Source organism: Microtus oregoni, unplaced genomic scaffold, assembly GCF_018167655.1.
Source record: "Microtus oregoni isolate MIOR12 unplaced genomic scaffold, Mior012 000006F_ref0000085, whole genome shotgun sequence".
In the NCBI taxonomy this organism is placed as follows: Eukaryota; Metazoa; Chordata; class Mammalia; order Rodentia; family Cricetidae; genus Microtus; species Microtus oregoni.
In genome coordinates this window covers 25,298,834-25,325,938 of record NW_024543065.1, presented here as the reverse complement: position 1 = coordinate 25,325,938, position 27,105 = coordinate 25,298,834, and the positions used below count along the sequence as shown (strand labels likewise).

At 41.8% G+C, this 27,105-nt stretch overlaps 1 protein-coding gene across 2 annotated transcripts in view; it reads right to left on the bottom strand.

The window, feature by feature from the left end:
- Lama4 (laminin subunit alpha 4) overlaps nucleotides 1–27,105 on the bottom strand; it is a 144,085-nt gene that overhangs the window by 56,973 nt on the left and 60,007 nt on the right. For both annotated transcript variants that reach the window (XM_041654188.1, XM_041654187.1), the window contains exons 9-13: nucleotides 21,130–21,241; nucleotides 18,106–18,273; nucleotides 16,090–16,283; nucleotides 6,236–6,352; nucleotides 27–175 (exon numbers count right to left, since the gene is read on the bottom strand). In XM_041654188.1, the coding sequence (XP_041510122.1) occupies nucleotides 27–175; nucleotides 6,236–6,352; nucleotides 16,090–16,283; nucleotides 18,106–18,273; nucleotides 21,130–21,241 (740 nt within the window). The remainder of the gene's footprint in view (nucleotides 1–26; nucleotides 176–6,235; nucleotides 6,353–16,089; nucleotides 16,284–18,105; nucleotides 18,274–21,129; nucleotides 21,242–27,105) is intronic.

Here is a 27,105-nt window from a genome sequence, read left to right as displayed (position 1 = left end):
TTGCATTTCTAAACCTCCGACGTTACCTGCTCAGCTCCTCGGCTTCTTGTTGAAGGTTGGATGCATGGTCCATCGCTTCTTGGACTAAGTCTTGACTGAGGTTACTTAGGTTGGAGCGTTTTCCCTGTAGCTCATTTGTGGCGCCATCTATTTCTGCATAAATTCCAGATGCATTCTAAAGACAAACAAATTACGTGTCTTGAGTTTAGAGAAATACAGAACAATTCCCCCAGATAACAACAACATCAGTCATTTTCCTTCTTGTCAACTTCAGGCCTTAATTACTGTAAGGAAGATTTGCATAACCCTGCACCTTCACCCCTTTTTCTATGGAGTGCTTCCTCATCATTCAGACATGCTCTATTTCCTTTCCAAAACAAAAACTAAACCTACAGCTTCCGTTACCCATACATCCTGTTAGCGTTCTACCTTTCAATTCCCTTTATAGCAAACCTCTCTGGGGAATCTACCAGCAGGAAACCTTGCTTTCCAGTATCCAATTTCTAAACGTATTGGAAAATACATAAATAAATAAGTAAACACAGAGACCAAGCATGTTACCTCATTTCTGTGCGCTGAGGGGAAAGCATGCCTTCAGATCTCAACCAGCAGGTAACTGGTACTTGACCCAAGAAGTACAGTTAGTCTACCTGGTCAGGCAATGTGACTATCAGGGGCCCTTGTGCCCAAAGAGCTTCCTTACGGAATAACACAAGGAAATAAGTCATCTGCCCAAAGCTTCTATCCCAAAAAAAAAGTGGAGTTGAGCAGGGCCTGAACAATTCTTACTAAATTTACCAATAAAGCAAACCTCCCCTTTTCACTGGGCCCAGTAAGGAGAGGGATTGGCAAGGTTTGCCTGTGTGGTCAGTGTTTCCCTATGAGCTGAGTCTTTCTTGCTTTTTATCCTTTTCTACCATCTTTCAGGGAAGGTGATGATTACGGCATGGTCCTTCCCAGAATCAGCCCATTGCCTTTTCCCTGCTAGCTCCCTTCTTGTCTGGTTCATCTTTCTCTGTTGATTTAATCACATTTTTCTCCACTAGATCTCACAGACCAACCTTGTCTAACGAGTTGTGTGTGTGTGTGTGTGTGTGTGTGTGTGTGTGTGTGTGTGTGTATACACCCTGTACATGCTCTTTCCCTGATCTGGGCTAGCTTTCCTTTCTAGAACCCACTTGGAGCTCCACTCATTCTTCTGAATTCAGCTCAAGTATTGCTACCATTCTGTAGCAACTCCTGACTTCTTGGGTGAGCTTGTGTTTCCACAGGTCTCTTATCTACTGTAACCACTGTGCATGATTATTCACCAATATTATAAACCCTTTCTTGATATTACACACTCAGGAATCAGGAGCTGAGATGAGTTTGGTTTGATTTCTCTAGACTCCAGCACAGTTTCTAACACACGAGATTTATTTCTTAGAGTCTATATTAAGCCTTTAGCCATTTGGCTGGTCACATTGCTTTGAATTATATAAACAGAAAAAATACCACAGGCATTCCATCGTTGCCCATTATCTCATTCTTCCTTCAACAAATGTCCACTGTGCTCCTAGTGTCCCCCCATCACTCTTGAAGAGAAGACCACACAGTCACTGCCTTCAAGGGTTGCAGTTGGGTGTCGGGGGCACAGATAGCAATGATCCCTTAAGTGGGTAAACTAATTTGAGAAAGCTAAAGACATTTTGAAGAAACTGCAACACGTAGAATGGGGTGGATAGAGGCTGGGGGTACGGGGACCTTTTGGATTAAGTTCTCACAAAGATGTGAGTCATTTAAAGATCTAAGGACAGAAGGTGCAAAGGCCTTGTGTGAGGACTATGTATGGTATTTAGCATTTGTGAGAATGAGAGTTTGCTGAGCTGCTGAGTAGCCAGTGAGGAAGACAGCAAATTAAAGCAGTCAGGCAGGTGGGTGAGCAGGTCGAGTGGTGTCTCCTGGGTCATGGTGCAATGTGCTTCTGGCTTTCAGTGTCAATAGAAGTTCAATAGGAGAAACACTAGAGTTTAATTAGGTTTCAAAGTGATTTTTCTGGTACAGGATTGGGAATGCATCTAGAAGGGCCACAGTGGTGGCAAATGCGTCTGTTGGTGGCTTTCTTTGCCACTTTGCATGGGGCAGCAGGTGGCTAGAACTGAGGGGTTTAAACGTTGCCACTTTCACATCTAAATCTAGGTTTCAGTTCTCGGAGAATGTCAAAACAGGTGTCTCCCCCAACAAAGGACCGATCGTCAACAACATCCTTACTTAGGGACAAGCCTGAGTGAACCCCACAGTTTCTCAAGGACAAATCCTGCATCCTTCTTCTGAGTCATGTCCAGACTTGACCAAACTTGTTTAAGTAGTATGTCCAAAAATGGTAAAACTCAACCTCAGTCAATTACAAGTATACTAGTGTGACTGTTGCTTGCTTGGCCAGTTATGTTTGAGATGGCCTAACTGTTCCTGAAATTATCCTAGCTGTGGTTAAAAGAAGCCTGCATGCTCCTTTGAGGGTAGTCACCATTTTGTACAGGTGTTGACCCCTGCATTTTGGTCTAGTAATAAAAGATTTTGTTCTTACATGCTATTTGAGTCTGTGGTCTTCCTTCAGAGTTTACAGAGCCAGAGGGAAGCAGCAGGAAGAAAAAGTGGCCAGAAGCTATGGTTCATTTCAGATCGAGGGCCAACATGTCTTGTCAAAAAGTCACCCAAATAAAGGAGAACTCAGGCATGACTTGGGATTTTGGACTTGAGTAGGTGGGTTGTGCCATTTCCTGAGATGTGGGCAGCGGGGTGGGAGGAGGGATCAGTTTTTATTCAGAATGCGTGAGGTTTGATTTGCTTATTATACAGTAGATGAAATTCTGATTTTGTAACACAAAACGCTACCTTCTGACTTGTAATGTCCAATAAGCAGTTGTCTACAAGGGTTTGGACAGTGGGGTCAGACACAATGCTACAAATTATAGAATCATCTGTCTAATTATTCTCTAACGCCATCAGAGCCCATGACGTCAGGTAGGAGAGACTGGGGTGAAAAAGAGGGCTCCATACCGAATGCTAAGTCACTCATTCTCCAGAGCAGAGCCCAGAGCATCTCAGAACCAGGTCCAGCTCAACGCCTTTTTTTATGCATCCCTGAGCTAAGAATGTATTTCTCACTTTTGAAGTGTTCAGCAATAGCAAAGAGAGCTGCACCAGTGGAGAATCCTGGAATCCCATGCAGAGTGGGTGGAGCCAGGAGACGGGGAGGGGCGTGGGGGGCCTGGAAGGCAAATCACAGCTGTGACTTGAGACATTATTTTCCCTAGGATGCTGAGCAGAGTAACGGGCAAAGATTAGAGGCGCTTGAAGATTTTTTTTTTTTAAACAAACCAACAATAGTTCTTTCAAAGGGCAGTTTTCTTTCTTTGTGCGTGCATTTAAGAGCTAGGAGATGCGAGGATTAGTAGGGATTCAACAAAGCTAAGAATTGGGTGCTAAAGGAGACTGGAGAACAAAAGCCCTGCGACCATGTTTCTAGGGCATGGGAGGAAGGTCCAGGAGGAGCAACATCCAGAGTGGCTCTGGCAGCAGGTGGGCTGGCAGACCGAAGGAGGAGAGGTGGGATGGGGGGTTGCTGTTTGTTTTCAGTTTTCCAGTGATATACGAAGCAAAGGCACCAGCCAGAGCTGATGGGAGGGAGGCAGTGAAGAACTCCAGCGGGCCTGAGCATGGCAAACATGTCGCTAGCAGGTTTTGCTTTTACCTTTTTCTTCCTTGCTAAAAACCATTATATTACATTCCTAAAGCTAATCCCAAGGTCCAAGCCACTGACTCATTCTTGAGATAAAACAACAAGGTCCAACAATCAAAATTCATTATTTGGCTACAGGATTTACCACCTCACCCTAGTACAGACTCCCCGTTTTTCTCCTTAAAAACCTACTGCTGCAGAAAAATGCTTGGAGCTTGTTGTTTGTTGCTGCTTGCTCTCTGCCTTTGCAGGCCACCCCCCAACCCAGGTAATAAATTTCTGTTAAGAATTTGGTGTCTTAGTTTGTCCTGTATTGACTCTGAAGGGGGCAACCTCCCTTCCAGACAGGGTTTCTTTCTTTCTTTCTTTCTTTCTTTCTTTCTTTCTTTCTTTCTTTCTTTCCTTCCTCCCTCCCTCCCTCGCTTCCTCCTTCCCTCCCTCCCTCCCTCCCTCTCTTTTTCTTTCTCTATCTCTCTCTCCCTTCTTTTTGTGATTTTAAGAGACAGGGTTTCTCTCTTTAGCTTTGGAGCCTGTCCTGGAACTTGCTCTGTTGACCAGGCTGGCTGGAACTCACGGAGATCCACCTGCCTCTGTCTCCCAAATGCTGGGATTAAAGATGTGTGCCCCCCCCCCCGCCCACCCCACCCCCACCCCTCGGCCATACAGACAGGTTTCTTACAAGTCTCATTCAACTGCTCTGGTGCAGCAGTGATACCTGGAACCCAGGGTTAGAATTTGTGTGTAAATAAACAGGAAGAGGTGTACTTGGGAGCTCAAGGTATTTTTCAGGCATAATTAGATTGACCATTTCAGCTGGTTCAGAAGGAAAGCAAGGAAGTAGAGATACAAGACAAAGGAGGAAGGAGGGGCTGATGTGGTTGGAGAATTGTTGACCTGGGTGCTCTAGGCTGAGATAGAAGACAGCACTTAGCAAGGGAAGGTTTGAGATGGATTTAGGAGAAGTAAGATCATGGATGGCAAGATTGGCCCTATGAGGGACAGCAGAGGTGGGCCGGAGGAGAAGATGGAAGTTAAAAGAAATATGGGGGACGAAGTTGGTGGGACTTCAGTAGCTGAAGAAGAATGATGTGGTGACCAGGTTGCTTTAGTCGGATGTTCTTCAAAGTAAAAACAACAACAAAAGAAAGAAAAAGAAAACAAGTGGAGTCATTTGTTTCAAGGTAGTTTCATTCATTGTATCTCATTGGAAAATTTCTATTTAAAAATATGGAGCTACATTAGTACTTTCAATAGATTTTACTATGACTATAAACCATCAAAGCTGCTAGTCACATGTGGCTTTGAGGACTTGAAACGCAGCAGATTCATATGAAGTTAAATTTGTATGGCATTCTTTAGGCTCTACTACGGCATTTTCATGCATATATGCTGCTCGATTCTCTTCTTATTTGTCTTCCTCCCCTACTGCCCTTTTTTGTGATCCCATCTGTCTCTGGTTGGCTCCCTTCCTTCTCTCAGTGTCCTCTCTGCTTTCTTAGAACACATATTTCGCTGCAGCTTCCAGTTCCCCTCCCCTTCAGATCTCCTCCTCTCCTCTCACAATCCCCCTTTCTATACACACATGTACACAAGCGCGTGACACACACACACACACACACACACACACACACACACACACACAATTTTGTTTCCAAAATGAGAGAAAGCATCTGGCACTTGTCTCTCTGAGCCTGACTTATTCTCTCTGACATGATGGTCTCTGGTTTTAGTCATTCTCTTGCAAACATCATGATCTCATTTTTGATAGACGTCTAGGTTGGTTTCATTTCTGATCCCTTGTGAATAATTTGGGATGTGCAAGGATCTCTGTGGTGTGTTGACTTAGTCCTTCAGTTTTACACCAAAGAGTGGGATAGCTGGGCCATATGGCCGTTCTCCTCCACAGTGGCTGTAAAAGGCTACATTCCCGGTCTGCAGTGAATAAAGGTGCATCTTTCCTGACCTCTGGCCAGCTTTTGTTTTCTTGATGACAGCCATTTCGATTGGCATGAGATGGATTCTCAAAGTGGTTTTAATTTGCGTTTCCTGATAGTTAAGAAAGCTGAACACTCTTTCCCAAGTATTTATTGACTGTGTGTGTATTTCTTTTGAGGATTGTATATTCCTTTCATTACTTTATTTATTGACTAAACAATTTGGTTTGTTAAATAGCTTCCTAGAAAGACTGAGTAGGAAGGAACTACAGGGTATTTTTAATACTTTTAATAGATTTTACCGTGAGCACACGCCACCAAAGCTGCTAGTCACAGCTGACTCTTGAGGGTTTGAAATGCAGCTGATTCAGATGGAGCGGAATTTCTAACTTTATAAAATTGAAATTTAAGTAGCTGTGTGTGTTAGTAGCTGCTGTGTAACACAAGAAACTAGAGATTCTCATCATCTGATATTATTTTGTAATCTTACTAGTTTTAATTGAGTTGGATTACTCTGGCACTTAGCTTCTGTGCAAGCTTGCTCTAAAGGCAAATCTGAACAATCCAGGTATTTCCTTACCTTTATTATCTCATCAAGCTCTTCAAGAGTTTGCCGAGGGACCATCAGAGAGTCTGCGGACATACTCAGAGACCTGCTCACGACTTCCATCTGCGCCTTCACTCTCTCATATTGTTTCTGAGGGAAGGAAGAACAAGAGAGAGAGGATGTGACTGTACACTATATAAGCAAACTGAAGACAAAAACTACAGGATCCTATCACTGGCTACAGAAAAGGCCTTTCACAAAATCTAACACCCATTCATGATAAAAGTCATGGAGCAATTATGGCAACAGGGGACATATCTCAACATAATAAAGACAGTTTGCGGCAAGCCAGTAGCCAATATCAGGTTAAATGGAAACTCAAAGTAATTCGACTAAAACCAGGAACAAGATAAGGTTGTCCAATATTCAACATGGCACTTGATGTCTTAGCTGGAGCAATAGGACAGCTGAAGGAGACCAAGGGGATACAAATTAGAAAGGAAGAAGCCAAAGTATCTTCATTGGCAGATGACCTGATAGTATACACAAATGACCTATAAATCCACTGGGACACTCCTACAGATGATAAGCACTCTTAGCAAAGTAGCTGGGTCAGAAATTAACTCGCAAAAATCAATAGCCCTCCTATACAAATGAAAAACAGACTAAGAATGTAATCAGGGAAACAACACCTCTCACAATAACCTCAAATGAAGCAAAATATCTTGGGGTACCTCTAACCAAACAAGTGAAAGACTTGCATGAAAAAAAAAGCTTTAAGAAATTGAAGCAGTTATCTTCTATGCTCATGGATCAGTAAGATTAATAAAGCAAAAATGACCATCCTACCAAAAGCAATCTACAGATTCAATGCCATCCCCCTCAAATTCCAACCAAATTCTTCACAAATCTTGAAAGGACAATTTTTAGCTTACTATGGAAATCACAGACACAAAGACACACACACACACACACATACACACCTAGGATAGCTAATAATAAAAGAACTATTGGAAGTATCAATGTCCTTGACCTCGAATTCTTCTACAGAGTGATAAGAACAGATAGAGAGTGACTGGAAAGGGAGGACCAAGATGGAAGGATGGAGAGGATGAGGGAGGGGATATGAAAAGAGACAGCTTAAAGTAAGAGCAATATGAGGGGTTAGCATAGAAGCCTAATATAGTAGAAGATCCCTAACATACAGACACACAGACAGACAGATAGAAACAAACACACACACACAAACATACACACACACAAACACATACACATATGAAGGTGATCTAAATGAAACTGTCAAATAATGAGAGAGATAGAGATACAACTAGACATTTCTTGTCACCAAGTGAGGCTTCCAGTGTCAGGAATGGGTTACATTTAATTAATGTAGGCCAAAGGGGCCCCATAGAAACCCCCCAAAAACCCATATTGTTGTCAAGACTATAGGTGACTTCCACAAACTAATTGGAAGGTCCTTTCCTTTTGCTGAACACAATGCCCATGTAACTCACTAAACGTGGAGAAATTGCGCTGATGTATACTTAGAGCCTTCACCCCTACATGCTAGAGTTTTGGGAGTAGAAAGGTACTCTGCACACCACCAAGAGAAACACAAAACCAACCCAGCCATAAAACTTGTAATATATAATGATATCCTACCTTCAAGGTTTGCTAGTGCAATGGTGGTACAAAGTTTGTGGAAATAATCAGCTAATATGTTCTCTGACTTAAGGTCCACTCTGAGATGGAACCCATATCTTACTGCTTGGGTGATGAAAACCCTGAGGCTAGACAGCCCAGAGACCAAAAGTAAACCAAATCCTACTGTTCTACTTAAAGAATATAGAAAGAAAGTGACTCCCAATAACATTCTGCCATATTCATATCTCAGTGACTTGCTCAGACATTATCAGAGAAGCTTTCTCCTGCAGCAGATAGGAACAAATACAGATGTATACCACCAGACATCATACAAAGTATGAGAGACCTTGGAATACTCAGTCCTAAGTAGGATGTTTCTATCAAATCCCTCTCTGCCAGGGCTCATGAAATCCTAAGGAAGAGGAAGCAGGAAGAGTATAAGAGCCAGAAGGGATAGAGGACACCATGAAACCAAACCCTCTAAATCAACATACTCTACCCATACTCGAGTTCACAGAGACTTAGGCAGCATGCATGGGGGCTGTAATGTTTTGTATCAGATGGGCTCCCAGAGCTGAAAGGAGAAATGGACACATTCCCCAACCTGGAAGCCATCTCCAATTGATAGCGACTTGCAAATGAAAATTTAGTTTTCTCCCAGGGAGTCTCACTGGGGAAACAAACAACTCTTAAGGATAGGCTGTATGCCCAGCAGTATTAGACAGGAAATGTGCAACCGATGGATCTATTAATCTAATCCATGGGCGTATGGGTACTCCATATGGAGAACCCGTGTGTGCAGAGTTGAGGAAAAACCTGTCTTTTGGATAAGTCACTGCCAATCCTGTAGAAATCTTGTGAAATTATGTCTCTCCCTTCTGTAATATCCCAGCAGTGTATAAACCTGACTTTTCCTGTAGGGCAGTTGGATATACGTGCCCCCCCCCCCAAACACACACTGTGAAGACCTGGGGTGAAAGCATCCACTCAGTCAAACCTTTGTTCTCATAGATGGAATCTGCATAAAACTAGTCCTTCATAACTTTCTTTATGGACAGAACTCATTGATAAGAAAGGAGCCCCAAATAGGAGGCATTAAATGGAGAGACAGTATGTTTGCTCTAATAGCAGACTCAGGAAGCTGTGATCTACTGTCTTCTGCTCTGACTTAACAAGCTACTAATATTCTGTATCACCCTTTACCTCGGTTTCCATTAGTAGCCCAGGAAATGAACTGCTTAAACAGGAAAAAGACCTGAACTGCTAAAACTAACTTCAGAGAGAAAAATTTTCACTTGGGTGCCCTGATGGAGTCAGAAAAAGCAAAGTCCTCAAAAGAGATTTCCTTTAGTTCAACCAGCTAAATGTTAATGCAAATCAGGTACCTTGCCTTCCTCCCAGGCCCTTGCTATGGCTACCAATATTGTGATCCCAGCCACACCCCCTCTGAGATGTAAGGCGCCTCCTTGCCGGATCCACTGCTTTTTTTGTTTGTTTTGTTTTGTGTGTGTGTGTGTGTGTGTGATTCTGTGAAATGCATGTTTAATACTACCATTGCCTATGGAACTGCTAACTTGTGGAGTTATATATATATATAAACTGAAAACTTTGTGGAGAATGGCCATTCGTTTATTCTTCCCCTTCCTTCTTTTCTCCTTCCCCCAAGGAATAAAGAAACAGGCAGAAGGAATATGCTCCAGTCAGACAGTTTGCTCTACCCCTCAGATCCAATTAGCCAGGTTTTTGCCTTCTATCGGAATATTAGCTGGACCCTGAGAAGTTTAATGGGGCTTAACCCCAAAATAAACCTTGACAACAAAACAAACTCCATGAAATCTTTGGTGGTTCCTTGTCTTATAATGTTATATCAGAGTATCTTCTTTTTAAAATATTTTAGACTTATTTTCTATTTTCATATATATACATATACATCTATCTATCTATCTATCTATCTATGTTACTCTACAGGTTCTTTCTGTGTGTGCATTTGTATGCATGTATGTATATATATTTATGTATATATACACATATATAATTTCCAGTTTAGTGGTTTTATGGGATCCCAGTGTGAATGAGTAGGTCTCTGCAGCTATAACTATTTATTGGGCTCTTGCCTTTGTGTTTTTTTGTTCTATTCTGATGTGTTAGTTTTTATCTTATTATATATTATTTTATTTTATTATAAATTAATAAAATGATTAGAGCCTGTATGTTTTCTAAGGAGAGACAGAAGGGGGGATTCTGTGGAATAGTCCTTTTGTACATCATGAAAATGTGTTGTTCTCATTGTTAATAAAAAGCTGATTGGCTTATAGCTGGGCAGGAACAGGTTGGGTGGGAGAGCCAGACTAGGAGGATGCTGGGAAGAAGAAGGGTGGAACAAGAGGAGGCACCATGAGATGCAGAGCAAGCAGGATGGGAAGTAGGTACTTGAGGTAAATGAGCCTTGGGGCAGCATATAGATTAATTGAAATGGATTAATTTAAGTTATATGAGCTAGCTAAAAAGAAGCTTAAGTTAATCATAAAGCATTTATAACTAATAATAAGTCTCTGTGTAGTTATTTGGGAACTGGCTATTGGGACAGAAAAGTCCTAGTACAAATGGTGTTCCAATGTGGGGGCTGAATTTCCACATTGGGTCTGAGAAAGCTTAAAAACACCCAAACCCAGTAAACTAAGTAAGAATGCCTGCCTTATGCTGGACACAGGTGTCCCAGTGCTTGGGGAAGCCAGTTGCCAAAACCAAGGTAGTCCTAACTATATTTAGCAGTTTAAAGGCTCATGCAGATGGAATAGGATAGAGATAAGCAGTAAAGGCAGATTCAAATGGAAAAAAACCCCTCTAAATGGGCTACAGTGTGTTTAAAAATATACATAGGTTTGGGAGAGAAAAGAGAAAAGGTATATACAGTCATATATTTTAAAAGTAGTTAAAAAATAATAAAGTCCTTAAAAAGGAATAAAGTAAAACAAAAAATAAGCCACATAAAGATGGGAAATATAGAGAGTCTGGATTCTGTATGTTATTATGCTGTCTTTAGATTTTCTGATTGCTCATGAAGGAATGGCAGCTGCTATGACACATTGGATTATGAAAACTCATAGATTGAATCAATCTATATATTTTAAAAATGTCTTGACTTCAAAGTAGAAGTCAAAAGATGTTACTTTCGGGAAGAGGTTATGCTTTTATTTTCACAGGAGATGAGAGGCTGTGGATTCATTCCAGGTTGATACAGATCAGGTTTGGTCAGGGAAGACCCCTTGAAAATCCTGAGTACAAATATAAAAAAATAAATCTAGAACTACAGGATATGTGATGTATAATTTTACTTGTTCAAACATAAAACAAAAAAATCAACATCTTTAACTGACTTGTACACAACTCATATTTCATAGTTGTAATGTATGTTATATTTAAAAGTTTATGTAGTTTTAGAACAAGGGGACCAAACACCAATTAAAATGGACAGCCCAGTGATCCAAAATCTCAGAATACTCCTGTGCAGGAAGGATGGAGAGGATGAGGGAGGGGATATGAAAAGAGACAGCTTAAAGTAAGAGCAATATGAGGGGTTAGCATAGAAGCCTAATATAGTAGAAGATCCCTAACATACAGACACACAGACAGACAGATAGAAACAAACACACACACACAAACATACACACACCGACCATGGACAAGGCTATGGGTTTTATACCAGCAGTACAATTAATTAGTTAATTGAATAAAATCGGACAGTATAATTCACTTTTGTTCATGACATTTTAAAAAATTATATTCCAAAGTACAGAATCAAATATTGCAATAAGGTTACATCCTTTCAAAATAATTTATTTTAGGAAAGACTAATAATATATAATTGAAACACTAGGTTTTAAATTCTGTTGGAAAAAGTTAAAATTTAATAACATTTAAGCATGCAAGAATAGAGAAAAGTATCAATAGTAGTGTTAGTAATTTGAGGGTCTGGTTTATATGTGAAGGAGTATTTATAATTAAGAGAAACCAGTATATATAAATGTCCTTGGTTGTTGTTGTTCTTGTTTGTTTATTCTGGTTTTTCGACATAGGGTTTCTCTATGTAGCCCTGGCTGTCCTAACTAGCTCTGTAGACCAGGCTGCCTTTGAACTTGGAAATTTGCCTACCTTTGCTTCCCTAGTCCTGGGATTAAAGGTGTGCACCACCAGCCTCCAGCTCCATGTCCTTGTTTTATTCATTTGTTAACAAATAAAGCTGATGCATGCAAGACATCGTGTTAGGTTCTGGGAGTATACAACTCTTGAAAAGCAAGGGCACTGACCTTTGGATGCTTATGATCTTAGTGGGGATAGGCACACACACACACACGTATATGTGCACATACACAGAGGATACACAGCTTCACATTCAGTAATTAATGATGCCTTTGAAACTGGTGCATAGACTATCTGCTAAATGTATTAAGGACATTTAATAATGTGTCTGTAGCTACACTTTATGGCTGTACTGGTGCAGAAGAGGGAGGGGCTCCTTCTGATGGTCACCTTTTGTTTTAACTTTAGAAGGACTTCTCTTAACTTTTAGAAGGCTTTAGAAGGGCTGCCTGAATTTGTCTGCCAACATATGGTATGTATAAATAACTGAACATGTTTTTCATGGCAAAACTGCATCTGTGTGTGCATGCATATGTGTCTGTACATGGGAGTGACGTGCGAGCGTGGGTGGTTGCCCTAGTTTTCACAGAATTTTCAGTAGATGTAAGACAGGAAGGATGAAAAAACTTTAGTAAGTGGATGAGACATGCTACATCGTGAGTCACTTAGCCCAGACTAAAATAAGACAGAATTAGATAAGGATGAAGGGCAAATCCACGTGAGCAAAGGAAACGGGGGGAAGCTACAGGGTCTCCACATCTGGGAGACAGCTTTGTACATAAATCAAAAAACACTGTTGAAACTGGGCAATTTGCCTTTCTTACCAACACACTATTGAGGCTTCTTAAAATACTATTTTTGGTTAAAATTGCTTTATTACATTTATTTCTCTGCCTCTGTTTCTGTCTCTCTGTCTCACTCCCCACTTTTTTCTCTGTAGGTCAGAGGCTAGAAGACAACCTTCAGTCATTGGAACTCTTCCTCTACCCTATGGGTCCTGGTAGTTGATCCACCAGGTGGTCTGGTTTGGTGGCAAACACCTTACCCATTGAGCCACACCACCAGCCCTTCTTTTTGAGAGAAGGTTTCACTGTGTAGTTCAGGTTGGCCTGGAACTTGCCTCAACTTCCCCAAGTATGTACAGCTATACCTGACTTCACTGAAGCCTTTCTGAGAAGAAACAGAAAAGGTCTTGAAATTGATCCAGTTGTAATCCGATGGAGAGAGAGGCCCGCAGCCTAGGAGGGCAGTGAACAACTTAGATACAGGATAAATGTGCGAGTTAGATACTTGGGACTTAGAAGGGAAAAATTTGCCTCAATGGGTATGGAAAAGTTGTGGGAAAGTGTTTATTTTTAGAAGGCAGTAGGATGATATTTTCCCATGGCTATTCCCACAGGCAGACACCCATATGAAAGACATTCTGTGGGGTGAGCCAGAGACAAGTACAGTGCCCCCCATGTCTTTCCAGGGCAGGAGTGGTGAGATGAGGTGTAAATCACCAGAGAGAGGACCAGGGCGACAGGGAAGGAGGCCTGGCTAATGCTAACCGCCTAATTAGGAAGAAGAAGTGGGATGGGCTTAAAGTGCTGTGCGCTCTGCTGTTCTCTTTCTAAAATTTTGCTCATGCTGTTCATTTGTACTTAGTAGAAGGATTTGTTTAACCAAGCTAAATGAGGCCTACCATCTGTCTGCGATCACCGAAATGCCAAATTCCTGGTATCCACATCCATGAGAGGATTGTAAAAAGATGTGCACAGGAAACGTTTAATTCGGAGCTAGATTGGCATACATTTGCCTTTAGAACTGAAGTCACTCCACACAGGCGACACTGTTCATTTACTGCTTATGACAAAGTCCTGACACACATCAGTATTTCCCAAATTCTAACAAAGCAGCTGGACGTGACTGTGTATATACATTGGTCTCCAGTCCATTGTGCATCGTTCTTGTTGGCTGTGGAGATTACAGAGCCCTAAAAATGAAGTCAGTGGAGAATTGAGCACATTAACTCACAATATACTTGAATGTATTCTCTGGGAAAGGTCTATGCAGAAGATAAAGCACTTGCTGAGATCCACAGCTCGCAGCTGGGAAAGAGAACCCAGTATGGTTTGCAAATACATTAACGTAGATCTAAGCTTTTTTTTCCTGTCTGTGATAAAATCTTACTTCTGTGGCCAAGGGGACAATTCTATGATTCTCCTAAGTGCTGTCACTTGTCCTTGTTCTGGCAGGGAGGGGCTGCTCTGGGTTGCTCACCTTTCCCTTTCAAGACTTTCTGCACTGAACAGTTTGGGAGTCTTCATCAATGAGCCCCTAGACCCGTTAGATGGGCGGCAGTGATGCTCTTGTCTTGCATTCACCACAGTTTTGCTTCATGTGTCCTAGCTTGCCACCTGCCTGCACATTTGTTAGTGTGTGTCACGGCTAACGTGATTTAAAAGTCTGCACCCTTCATGAGGCATGCGGGACCCTCTGATCCGCCCATCAGCTGCCTTAGCCTTGCCCCATGCTGTTCGTGGGCAGATGAGTTCAGCTCCGGCAGGCCCTACCTACTGGGAAGGCACTTGCCTTTGCTTTCTCTTCACCTGGCTAGCTTAGCCATGCTTTCCTTTCTCCTGCAGACGCTGACCATCCAGTCCGATTCCATGATGTCAGCTGTGCTTCTCCACTGTGGCCATTTGTAAATGGATTCATCTGCCCTCGAAACTAGAAATTCTGCACTATCACGGAATCATGTGATCTTCACCCTTGCCACAAACCACCTGTCATAATTTCCGGCACAAATTAACCTGTCAGCAAAAATTTGCTTATTTGATGAAAATATTTTAAGACTTTCCAATTGTGTGCTGCTATAATTTTTTTTTAAAAAATTGTGCCCAACTTTATTGAAGGTGCATTGTAGACATATTAAATGGTAACACCAATGGCAAAAGTCACAAATGGCTCTTTTGTTTGTGGACTTAAATGTACATCTATAACCTGTTTGGTAATACTACCCTTTAATCAATAAAGGACAATTCCAAGCACTCATGTAAGACAGGTCTCTAAAGATCCTTTTATCTAGTTTTCTTTTGAAAACGATTATCGTAAACCTCCAAACTTATTTTATAACCCATTGAATGGTTCACAGTGACTATCTTCAAACAATACTTGGTGCTATACTGACATGTTTATTATACACCATAAGCACACATTCATTCACTAAAGAATGTCAGCATGGACATTATTATTCTAAAAAAGAAAAGAAAACAAGAACCAAAAAAAGAAAAATCCTATTGAATAGAGTTTGCTCCTGTTAGAAAACTGGTGGTGAGTGTAATTCATTTTTATTTATGAATTTTTACAACAAACTACTGCGGGGGGGGGGATGATGACTGAAAATCACATCAGTGCACAATTAAGTTGATTTTATTGACAATAAAATATGTAACTGAATTGATGAATTTGGTCCTGGTTGTTTCTGTTTGTGTGTTGGATTTTTAGCCTAAGTTTTAGAAACACGTCCACGGGTGGTGGTCGGAAGTACGACTGTGGAGTAGACACATGGCCGACACTTCCAGCGCAGCGGGTGTGGGCCTCAGACAGAGATGGGCTGAGGAAGTGGTGGAGATGCTCGGAATGTCCCTCACCTTTTGGTGTTTGTACAGTTTTAGCTTGAGTCCAACTCCTTCCCTCTACAGCTGCTACCAGTGGCCTGTGAAATTTACTTATGGTGTCTTTCAAAAACTCTACCTTCCTAAAGCCTGCACACACCTAAAACACATGGTTCTGGATGGCTGAGTGTTTAATAATAATCCATTTTCCTCTTGAGAAAGCTGTGTGGTCATACGTAGGGGTGCAAGCAATGCCCAACTTCATTCTAACTCAGCAAGAACTAAACACATCATCGTTCAACATAATTTTAGGCACAGAAATGGTAGTAACTTACAATAGCAGGAAAGCAACCATGTTTAAAACATAAGTATTTAGCTATAGCAGTCTTTACATTTTGTGTGTGTGTGTGTGTGTGTGTGTGTGTGTGTGTGTGTGAACTGCTTTTTCTTGGCATAAGTTCAGATCGTCTAGCCTGACATACATTTACAGTTCTGCCTCTGTACCTCATGGTCCCGCTGCTTAGAGGTGATGGCTCTGTTCATGTCTTCAGCATCCCTGACATGGTCAAGGGCCTGATTAAGTGATTCCTGGATGTCCGACAGCTTAGCATTGTAGTCGTCCAGCTGCTCCAACACCACGGGGAACAAAGAGCAGGTGTCATTGTGTAGCCGCTGCCAGTTCTCAACCAGGCTCAGCACTGAAGAGAAAGGGAGACACATTTACTTGGGGCTTCTCCTGTATCTAGCAAAGTATAAAATAATTCAGGCCTGTCTCCTTCAGTAACTGAAACTGGAGATACAAGTAACTCCAAGGTTTACATCTGGTACAAGATGCTTTTCTGGTGGATTTAGGAGCTTCTGGAACAACAAGTGAAGAAAGGGATTGCTTTGTTTTCCCATGAAGATTATACTTCGTGCAGAACCTAGGCTGTTATACTTTCCTGCTTATCTCCCGAATTATCCATAGTTTTACCTGCGAAAGGGAAACTGGCTATGCAGTGAACAATAACCACCGCTTTCTAGTTAGCGATGGAACAAACAGCTATGCCGTTCATAACCACTCACTTTAACTACTTTCTCCTGAAATTTCCAGTTGACTCCTCAGGTCAAGTTCGGGTTGAGATTCTGGGTGGGATAAAAATGAAATAGCAACGGCATCTTTGTGTGCAAGCTTTACTCTTGGCTCATAGGTCCCCTGGTTGATTAGATGTCATAATTCTCCCTGATGCTATTTATTTGACGCCACAAGCCAATGACCTTCTCCCCTGGGAATCACAGAAATTGTCATCAGGGGTTTCTAGAGTGACTTTTGTGGGACAAAGACTTATGCCTTTTGACTTTTGCTGTCTCATTGATTCCCCTGCAATCTAGTGAAGCTCCATACCCCCTTTTAAGATGGATTTTTGAGTGGGTAAAATAAAATATATAAAAATTAAAAGTGACTATATAAAAGTAAAAATAGTTCTACTATATAAAATTCAAATCAATAACTTTGTAATCTATATTTAATCAAGTTTTACTAGCATACGAAGATAAGATCTAGCAATGGATTATTAACTATAATTCTGAGGTACCAATGAAGGTCTTAGGAGGTATCAGCAACACCTGAAAACCGATCTGAAAATCTATAATTTCCTTTGTTGAATGTCTTGATCCTTTGTAACCTTTCTCAGGAATGTAACCAATCCTAACCTCGAATCCAGGCTGGCCTTGACCAACAGAACAGATAAACTATGACTGAGTTCCAAGCCTAGGCTTGAAGAGTTCTTGAATTTTCTATTCTTCCCTCTTGGAAGTCTCCCCTGCCATGCAAACAAGCCCAGGATACTCTCCAAAAGACAAAGACTCTACATGAAGGGAGAGGCCTAACTTGCCTAGCTAGTCCCAGACATATGAGTGAATCTCACCTATGCCATATAGAACAGAGGTAAGACTTTAGCCCGAATAATTACCCTATGAAATTAGTATCAAAATCAATAGTTATGTTTTGAAATGAATACACTTGGGGTCAACTGGTAAACAACAATTGATGAGCTATATAGCGACCAAGTCAGAGGTCCAGCAATACCATTTCATGTGTTTTAGTGATTACCCTTAGGTATGTCAAGTTTCTATTGGAGGTTAAAGGTTATAAAAAATCAGGGCTGTCAGAGCATCAACACTGTTGACATTTATAAAATTTCTCTCACTATAGACTTGGGAATTTAATCCTCCCTTTTCTCCTCCACCAACTTTTAAGACCCTATTCTTTCTCCACAGTAGTAAAAGTTTTGTAGATTCTTGGCAGAATCTCTGCAATTTCACAAATTCTTAAAAACTGTGCCTGGATCTAAAACCCTTGACCAAAAGGTCAAGTGTTCCTGAATGAGTCCCTGAGGCTGTACATAACTTCTACATAGCTCTGAATATTGAGAATTAGTGGTTTGATCAAATGTTGCCCTGTGGCTTGCTGTTCTTTTTTCCTGGTCCCACAGAGAAAGAAGACATATGTTGTGTTGGCCAGGAATGGAAGATACATACATTCCTGGGCCTCATCTGCTTCCTCATCCACGAGCTCCCGCTGGGTGAGGAATGGTTGCCGGCTTCGGATCTCCTCCAGCATTCTCTGGGCCAACACCAGCTTCTGCGCGATTTCCTCTGGACCAAGTTCCTGATTCTCTCCATAATAGAGCATCTTGCTGTTGATCTCTGAGAAGAAGAAGATGATGAGACGGGAACAGAGGAAGGATGTGTAGGACTGCGCAGTCTGGGGGCAAGACTTAGGACTGACCTTACAGTGGAATATTGGGAGAATTGGTGTCAGCACGGGAGCTCTTCCTAAGGGGAGAGAGGCAAACCTGAGGAAACCATTCTGGTCCTATGGTATGTGTTCAGAATGGAAACCGCTGCTCCCCAGCCTGCCTGGCTTCTCTGTTCACCGGATAGCCATGTTGATTTGAGAACACTAATATTTAAGGCCCAATAATCTGAGGGCTTTTGTTCATGATTTTATAGCAATACTTGCCTTGGAAAAAGTGTTTGGCAGAGTCTTCTGTCACTTGTAGCAGTCAACAGAGAGATTAATTACATTATAGTCATCAATGAGTTAACAGCACAAAGCTCTAGGCCAAAATGAGAGTCCAAATGACTCTTAAATTTTTACAGACAAGCTAGTAATAGGAATTTAAAAAATTATTGTGATAGTTTCGCTCATATATATATATATTTCTGAATAATATGTTTATATATTACACAATTTTTCTTTTGGCCTTCTGTGGTGTGTATTTTCAAGACTGGGCCATTTGATGTTGATTCTTTTTGCCCTATATCTGATATAGGCTGAAGTATTTTAGAACCAAGGGGACCACTGATATCTTGCCTAAACGTTGGCATGCAACGGTTCTTTGATGCCATCATTCCTACTCCATACGATCAGAGAGAGGTTGTATGGCTCACTTGTTCTCTGGCAGCTCTGGGAGGAAGTGCTTTATCTTCCTGGTATAATGAAATTGTGTGTCTGTGGTTCACTATGATCTATGTGGTTGGCCAGACAAGATGGGTAAACAAACACTGTTGTCACATAAATCATGCCAAGATGAGGAGCTGTATTTTATGTGGGTAATAGCTTGAAGGTCACCAGCAGCTATTTTAGAGATGGTTGAGAATGAGAAATGACCTACTACGGGTGCTCTGCAGCATTCCTGAATTCTGAAAGAAGGGAGATAAATGGGAATAGATAGTTTCAACGCTCCAGACATCACTGGGAGTGTTATAGGGAGATCAATATATGCTAACTCCCTCCAAACCCCGTATGTCAAAGCATTAAACATCCACTTTTCAAACAAAGCTAAACAATATGAGTCCTTGAAATAAATGAAATACAAACATTAAATAAGTCAAACACATCATTCTCCCCCCAGGTTCTGATAGTGGTGAAGCTGAATTTCTTGGCATTTTGATGTAAATTCTGTTCAGTCTTGGGATGTTTTGTTTTAGCTCTGTCTGGGGGTAGATTAGTAAAAAGAAATGTAGACGATAACATTTGTGCCTTTGGTCTTCAGAGACTGATCACACATTATTTTAAAGAGATAAAAAACTGGTAAAGGTTACTGCTTCCCACTTCCTTTCCTTCTGTGTTTTTCCTCATCCTTTCCCATGACCAAAGGTCAAGTCGGATGGTTCAGATTCCTTCCGAATGAAACACGTTACAACCAAAGTCTGGGTTACTAAATAGTAAAGGCCAATTACTTCCCCTGATTGGCTTAGAAGGGTCTTGACTTTATCTGCTGTCCAATGGGGCATTTATTTCTTAATTGGATGATATAATATGAGGGCATCGAATTTTCTAGGTTCATCCTCTCTGAACAAATCAATAGAACGGTGCTTTAGGAAAAGAATATTTTACCGGTTAATGCTCGGGAGCTAGGGAGGTAAACGCACGTGAGCTAGGAAGGATGGCAGTGGGAAGCTTGAAATACGTGTCATTTGTTTTTACGGTGCTTTATAGGCACCCAAGGAAACGAAGCAAAAGATTAATCTGGGCTTTATAAGTCCCTTAGCCTAGACTATGCTCCCCCTACCTCAGTATAAAGAGATGAATCTCTGTCACTGTGGGTCCCTTTTTTGTCATTGTGTTCTGAGATGCATTTGGTGTTGTCACCCAACTCTTGATGTATAGTATATTAAAGCACCATGGCAACAAACAGTAGATCTGAGCTGACTCTAGCCCGAGGAGTGTCTCTTTACCCTAGAATAAATGCCGTCTCTTTCGGTTGGGCAGCCGGCAGCAGCTTTCACACTTCACTAAGATAGTCTTTCAGGTGCAGCCGGCACTTAGTAGAAATCAGAGCACAGATGGAAGACTCTTCAGCAGGGACAGGTAGACTTTGCCACAGTGCTTTAGGACAGGGAATCACTCATCCCCCCCCCCCCCCCCCCCCCCGCTTTTCTTTTGGGCTACAAACCTGAGCGACTCATCTGGCTGGTCCTTGAGGAAGAACACATAGAACAGCTAGTGACTATCTGGGTTGATGTTCCACCCCCACTCCACTCAACCCCCACTTATTTTGAGGCAGGGTTTCTTGTGTGGCCCAAACTAGACCGGAACTCACTCTGTAGACCAGACTGATCTTCAACTCACAGAGATCCACCTGCCTCTGCCTCCCAAGGCTAAAGGCAGGTACCACCCTGCCTGACATGGTTTGTTGATATTCTGAAAACATATTTGGGGGCTGTAAATAATTGAAAAAGAAATGCGACTCCTACTAAACTCTTTTATTTGAAAGACACCACATTCCCTCAAAAGAAACGTACTGTGGCATGAAGCCTAAGTGATTTTATACATTTATTCTTTAACATTAACAGATAATAAACAGGAATAGGGGTTCAGAAATCTCAATGAACGAAATTGCCATGGTTAGTGTATGTCAGGTAAAACCTGTAACACTTTGAACAGTACGCCCCTGCACATAGCAACCACTGACAATAGCCCTTGTCACCTTCACTGTCACTCAGACACCGCGTGGTTCTTTGATGTGAAGTTAAACCGAAGAGAAGATAATTTACCTTGGATCTTGTCCCTCATGTTGTGGGCTTGCTCTACAAGTTGAGTTGCTTGGTTAATGGTGTCCATGCTTTCCTTCTGCAGCGCCTTTCCCTTCCTGGAGGCTTGACTTTCCTACGGATTATATAAATGAACATTGGATTTATGTGGTATATGCACACCTGGGGTGGGTGTGTGTAATGTATTCATTTGACAAACATAAACTTTCCTGGCACCTATAAGCTCTGTGACACGCTGAATGGTCCTAGGGGTCATACAGGAAGACTGGGTAATGACCCATTTCAGGATCCTGGAATGCTATTAAAATCAGATGCAATACCAAGGCATAAGTTATGGTGCAGTTCAAACCAACGACCTATCACATGGGCCTTATCCTTGCAATAGTTGCTGTAGCTCAAGATGCCAGACTAGGAAATGACCCATGTCTGCGGATCACTTTGACATTGTTCTGGTTGAAGGGTTTAAACTTCAAAGAGGAAATCGTCTAGAAGGAGGGCAGTTCTTGAAATTCTCCTACTGGGTGGTCCAACCGCTGCTGAAAATGAATCACCATGGGGCTTTATACAGGATTATACTCCCTGGGCTAGCTGCTGTGTTCAGAGCTTCATTCCAATTTCCCCTCAACATTGATGGCCCTTGCGTTCAAATAACGGGTCAGGCAGATCTGGCACAGAGTAAATGGAACTCCCCCCACCCTGGGGCTGACTCTACTCAATGTGGTGTCTCAATCTTAAGGCATCCATAAAGTATCTGATGTCATTAAATCCCATCTGCTCTGTGGCTTTAGAAGAAAGTTTGTGTGTGTGTGCATGCACGCATGCATGCACGTGCATGCAGGCATGTGTTTATGTATGTAGTCAAAGGCATGGAGGTCAAGGTCAGGACATTACTCCCATTGCACGAAGGATGAGCCCTTCCTTTGGGCATCAGATAGATACATAGATAGTTACTGTAGCTAGGGGGAACGGGTAGTTCTTCAGCCTGTATTTAAGAGGTTCCTGCTTGCCTTTTTTGCTGCTTTCTTGGTTCACCTCTGTGCTAAAGGGCTACAGTGATCCCATGAATGGCAGGTTGAAGCCACATGGATAGAGCGCTGAGAGACTGCTGAGCAGGTTCTTGGGACTAGGAAAGGGGTCGTCCCAAACCTTTCTTCTGTCAAGGAGTTCTACCCAGGGGACTGTGGCCTTCTACTATCAGCAGTGTTCTTGCCCTTTCTAGGAAAAACCAAGCAAGTGTCCCTCTGTGATGGCTGTGAAAGAAGATGCAGAAATGGCATCATAGTAGACACATTTAGAAGCTGTACTGGCTGGTTTTAGGTCAATGTGACACAGGCTAGGGTCTAAGAGAGGAGGGAGCCTCAACTGAGAAAATGCCTCCATAAGATCTGGTTGTAGGCAAGCCTTTAGGGCATTTTCTTAATTAGTGATTGATGGGGGAGGACGTAGGCCATTGTGGGTGGTGCCAACCCTGGAATGGTGATCCTGAGTTCTATAAGAAAGCAGGCTGAGCAAGCCAGTCAGTAAGCAGCCCTCCTTCATGGCCTCTGTAGCACCTCCTACCTTCAGGTTCCTGCCCCAGTGAGTTCCTGCCTTCACTGCTTTTGATAATGAACAGTTATATGGAACTGTGAGGGAAACAAACCCTTTCCTTCCCAAGTTGCTTTGGTCATGCATGGTGTATCACGACAGCAACAGTAACAGTCACCCCGATTAAGACAGAAGTCTTTTATCAGCCAAGTCAGTACTTCCTTCACACAAAACAGGGCTTGTGCCAGAGGCAACATAGCCTTCATATTGTTGACAAGCTGTGCATTTCCTGTGCACACTGTCTCCTGAGTGGTCACATCCCTTCCCCCAAAGCCATTCTTTTCCTTGGCTTATTCTAATGCTTTGTGCAGGGAAAATATATAGTGTCACCATTTAAAAATTAGATAATAGAGAAAATGAAATGAATCTTATTTTGATGCCACCCCTCACTGCTTTTAAAACAGGAATGTGATATATGACACATTTAAATGTTTATGGTTGATCCCATTCAAATATCATGTTTAGAAAGAATGGGACTTTCTAAATTGAATACACACACAAATGTGCACACTCACTCTGGTCCCACACTTCAAAGGGATGCTTGATCGCTAGTTCTCTGTCTTTAAATTTATTTTTAACTTTCAACTTTGAAGAGATGCCACACATATAAGAAAACTTTTTTGGCATTGGCCAAGTACTCCTGGGCATGGGACCTTCCCTGAAGCACCGCTACTATGCCCAGGGAGACTGCCTTAGAAGAAACTGATTTTTCTTTTGTTGGTGGGTGTCAAGTTCAGATAGAACTCAGAAGAATTTTTAAGATTTTTGTCTCATTTTTCTGTGTTTGGGCATTTTTTGTCTTATTGGTCTTTGCTTGTGTATTCTTATTTGTTTTTGTGGAATATTTTTGTGTGTTTGTTGGGACTTTGTTTGTTTTTTATTTATTTGCTTGCTTTCAAAGAGAGGAAAAAAGAATGTTTAGTTTGGTGGGTATGGAAATGGGGAGGATTTGGGACAGGGGACAAACATGATCAAATATGTTGTATTAAAAAAATTTTAAATGAAAAAAAGAGAATAATGGAAATGATAAAAAGAAAAAAGAAAGAAAACTTCTAGCTGATGAGCACCAGAGGGCGCTGTGAGATACAAGAATGGACAGGGACCTGTAGCGCTATCCTTTGTGAAGAGCAGTAAAGGTGACCATTTATTACTTGAAATTAAAAAATTACCAAATACAATGCAATATATAGGGAATTTTTAAAGGTTTAACTTCTTTCTTTAACATTGCTCATGGAAGGAAAGTAATGGAATGTGCATAATGAAACAGGTGTGCTTTGCTTTAAAAAAAAAAACAAACCCAAACCTGCAGTTAAAACGTTACTAATAGTTATAAACTGGTTGATTATTTACATCATTACAAAAGATTGACCATTTACTGACCCCAATGGTGAATTCTACTGGTATTTATTTGACTTAAGTGATGGTGATAACCAGTCTGTAGAATCACCATGAATTTTATTGGTTCAGTTGGCATTCTTTTGTGATCGAAAGTGGGGAAGTTTCAGGCCTTACCCTGGGTCACAAGTGCAAATGAAGATAGTTCCAGAGAGACAGGCAGTAGAAATACTGGTGTGCTTTCTCAAACCTGATGTCAACTTCCGTGAGCTTCCCTTCCTCCTAAACATTGGTCACATCTGGATATCGGTGTGCCCCTCATGTAGTGTCTGAGCGGCTGACTCTGACCTCACCAGCTGCCTCTGGACATCTAGAGGTACTTCATTGTATCGGCGTAAATAAATGCAATGCAGATATTAAAGAATATTTACACTTTAATGATAAACTTACAGAACCAAAGTTCCCGCGTGGCACAGGAGGTAGGAAGGAAAAAGAGACGGAGCCGCCTCCCTCGCGTCCATTTATCTGTAGGCATTCGCGTGAGGCAAACCCCGCCCCCTCAAGGGGCTGTCTTAACCCTACATCTCATACTTAAAATGTCCAGGGTGATGCACCCTGTATTTTTAGTCCTAGTGATCAGTTTCCTCCAGACAGAACGTCCCTCCCTGCTCCTTGTGACGTCCAATTGGTCCCACTGCCTCGTTTATTCTACTCGTTATTCTTGCTCTTTCCTCTTCTACGGCTACTGCTCAAGGTAAATCCTCTATAAGGGAAGGCCAGGGAAGCAACCAAGCATTTTCTTTTCCCGTCTCCGGTGGCAGTCTGTCATTGCACCTTACCCCAGGAGTCTTCCCTGACCAGTTTGTCCTCTCTGCAGAGAAAGAATGCTTCGGAAGTGCAACTGGAATCAGCGGCTCTATGTAAACACTTCAGTGACTTCAACAGTTGAAAGGCACACATTCCTGAGTTTGCTGGGCAAGATTCGTCATGGTCTAGCCACTGGGAATAGCCTCAACTGTTACTTCCTGCCTATTGTCTAATACTTAAATCAACACAAGGCCACAGTCAAAATTCTTCTAGTGCCAAGAATATGTCATATTCTTCACATTCTTTGCATTATGGTATATTGCCCTTGGAACTTCTTGATAAACTCCTTGTCATTCTCAACACTGGAGGCAATATTCACCTTCCCTAATGAGAGGATTCACTTCCACTATTTCTTCCTTAGAGTTACTGTTTCTTCTGAACCAGGACTCCATTGGGAAACTGTGTATCATTTTAAACAATGTATCTGCTCCCTGCTAGACTCTGGGCATCTTGAGATCAGGGCCTAATATTTACTTCCAAACCCCTAGCACCTGCCACAGTGACTGTGAAGTGGCCAGTCTGTAACGCTTCCGAAAAGGATCTCAGTTTCTCTCATCCGACCTTTTTGGCAGGACCAGGGAAGAGGTTCAAACACTTTCATTATGCTTCCCATATGATATATTTTTTTTTGCATGAGTTGATGATACATAGGTGCTCTTTGTGTGGCTAGAAGAATAGGGTGAACTTGACATCTGTGACAATGGCCTCTTTTGCTGACTTTTAGGACCCAGAGAGAAGCTGACATTGGGAGAAAGCTACTCTTTCCATCTCTGCTTGTAGATCACTGTGCTCTGTCATGGGCATGATACACTTGGGAGCTTGGAGAGTGGAACCTTGGCCTGGTCTTTGGAATTTCTAAATGGGTCTGATCAGCAGCAGCAAAAGGGAAAACCTTTAGAGTATGGGTTCTCTGGAAGCACAAATACACGGACATCCTTTAGGTTATCCCAGGGGTAATTGGTATGGCCTAGTTCTAGGGACTTCCAAATTGGGGCTGGAAGACTTAGATATAGAGGTTGGCAAACAGACAACAACAATAATATATATAACCCTAAACTCCAAACGTCTCCAAAACCTAGTAACTTGAGATGAGTAGACTTTGTGAGATTTTTGACCATATGGGACCCATGGGTAGAGGTGTCAAGCTCGAGGCTGTATCATGGATTTTCATCACCATGGGAATGAACACAAATAATGAGAGGACAGCATGTGTTTGCCTGGTGCCCGCAGAGGTCAGAAGAGGCTGGTGAACACGCTGGGACTGGAGTTACAGACAGTTGGAGTTATTGTAGGGGTGCTGAGAATAGAACCTGGGACCTCTGTAAGAGCAACAAGCACCTTTCATCGCTGAGCCAACTCTCCAGCCTTGTGTGAGAGTTTTTATAAGTCATGGATCTCTCTCTGAGTGTTTTCCCTCACTCCATTTGGCTATTTATTTATTCAGTGTTTCTCTGAGAGCTGAAGTTAGAACTTGTCAAATCTATTGTCGATATTTTTGCAGAACTTCACACTGCATTTATGCTATGCTATTTCCTTTTCATGCTAGTAAATGACTTGATTCTATTTTTCTGTAGGCTTGAAATTTCTTCTTGATTCTCTGATCTATCTGGAACTCATTTTAATTTATGGTGTAATGTAAAGGATGAACTGGCTTTTCTTTTAAAAAACTTAACTTCCTTTTCTTCTTTGTATGCGTGCATGTCTCTCTCTCTCTCTCTCTCTCTCTCTCTCTCTCTCTGTGTGTGTGTGTGTGTGTGTGTGTGTGTGTGTGTGTGTGTGTGATGCATGCCGAGGTCAAATAAGAACTTTTAAACATGAGTCGTCTTCACATGGGGTCTGGGGATTGAATTTGGGTTGTCAGGCTTGTGCGTCAGGAGTTTTTACCATCTAAGCCATCTTGGCAGCCCTAAGAGTGACTTTGTTTTTACCATCTTGGAGACTTCCTTTTCACTGAAATTTCTTGTTTTTCTCTTTGTAGTTATTGCTCCTTTACTAACGTTTAAAGTGTTTATTGTATATAATAAGCATATTTCTGGATGCTCGACAGCCCTTACCTGTACAGTGCTCAGGCAAACAGTTGAATGACTAGCCTAATTGCTGCACACATCAACTGTGTTAGCCAGCTAGAAATGGATAGAGCGTTCCCCATAAACACGTTTTCTCTCTCTCTTTCTTTCTTTCTTTCTCTCT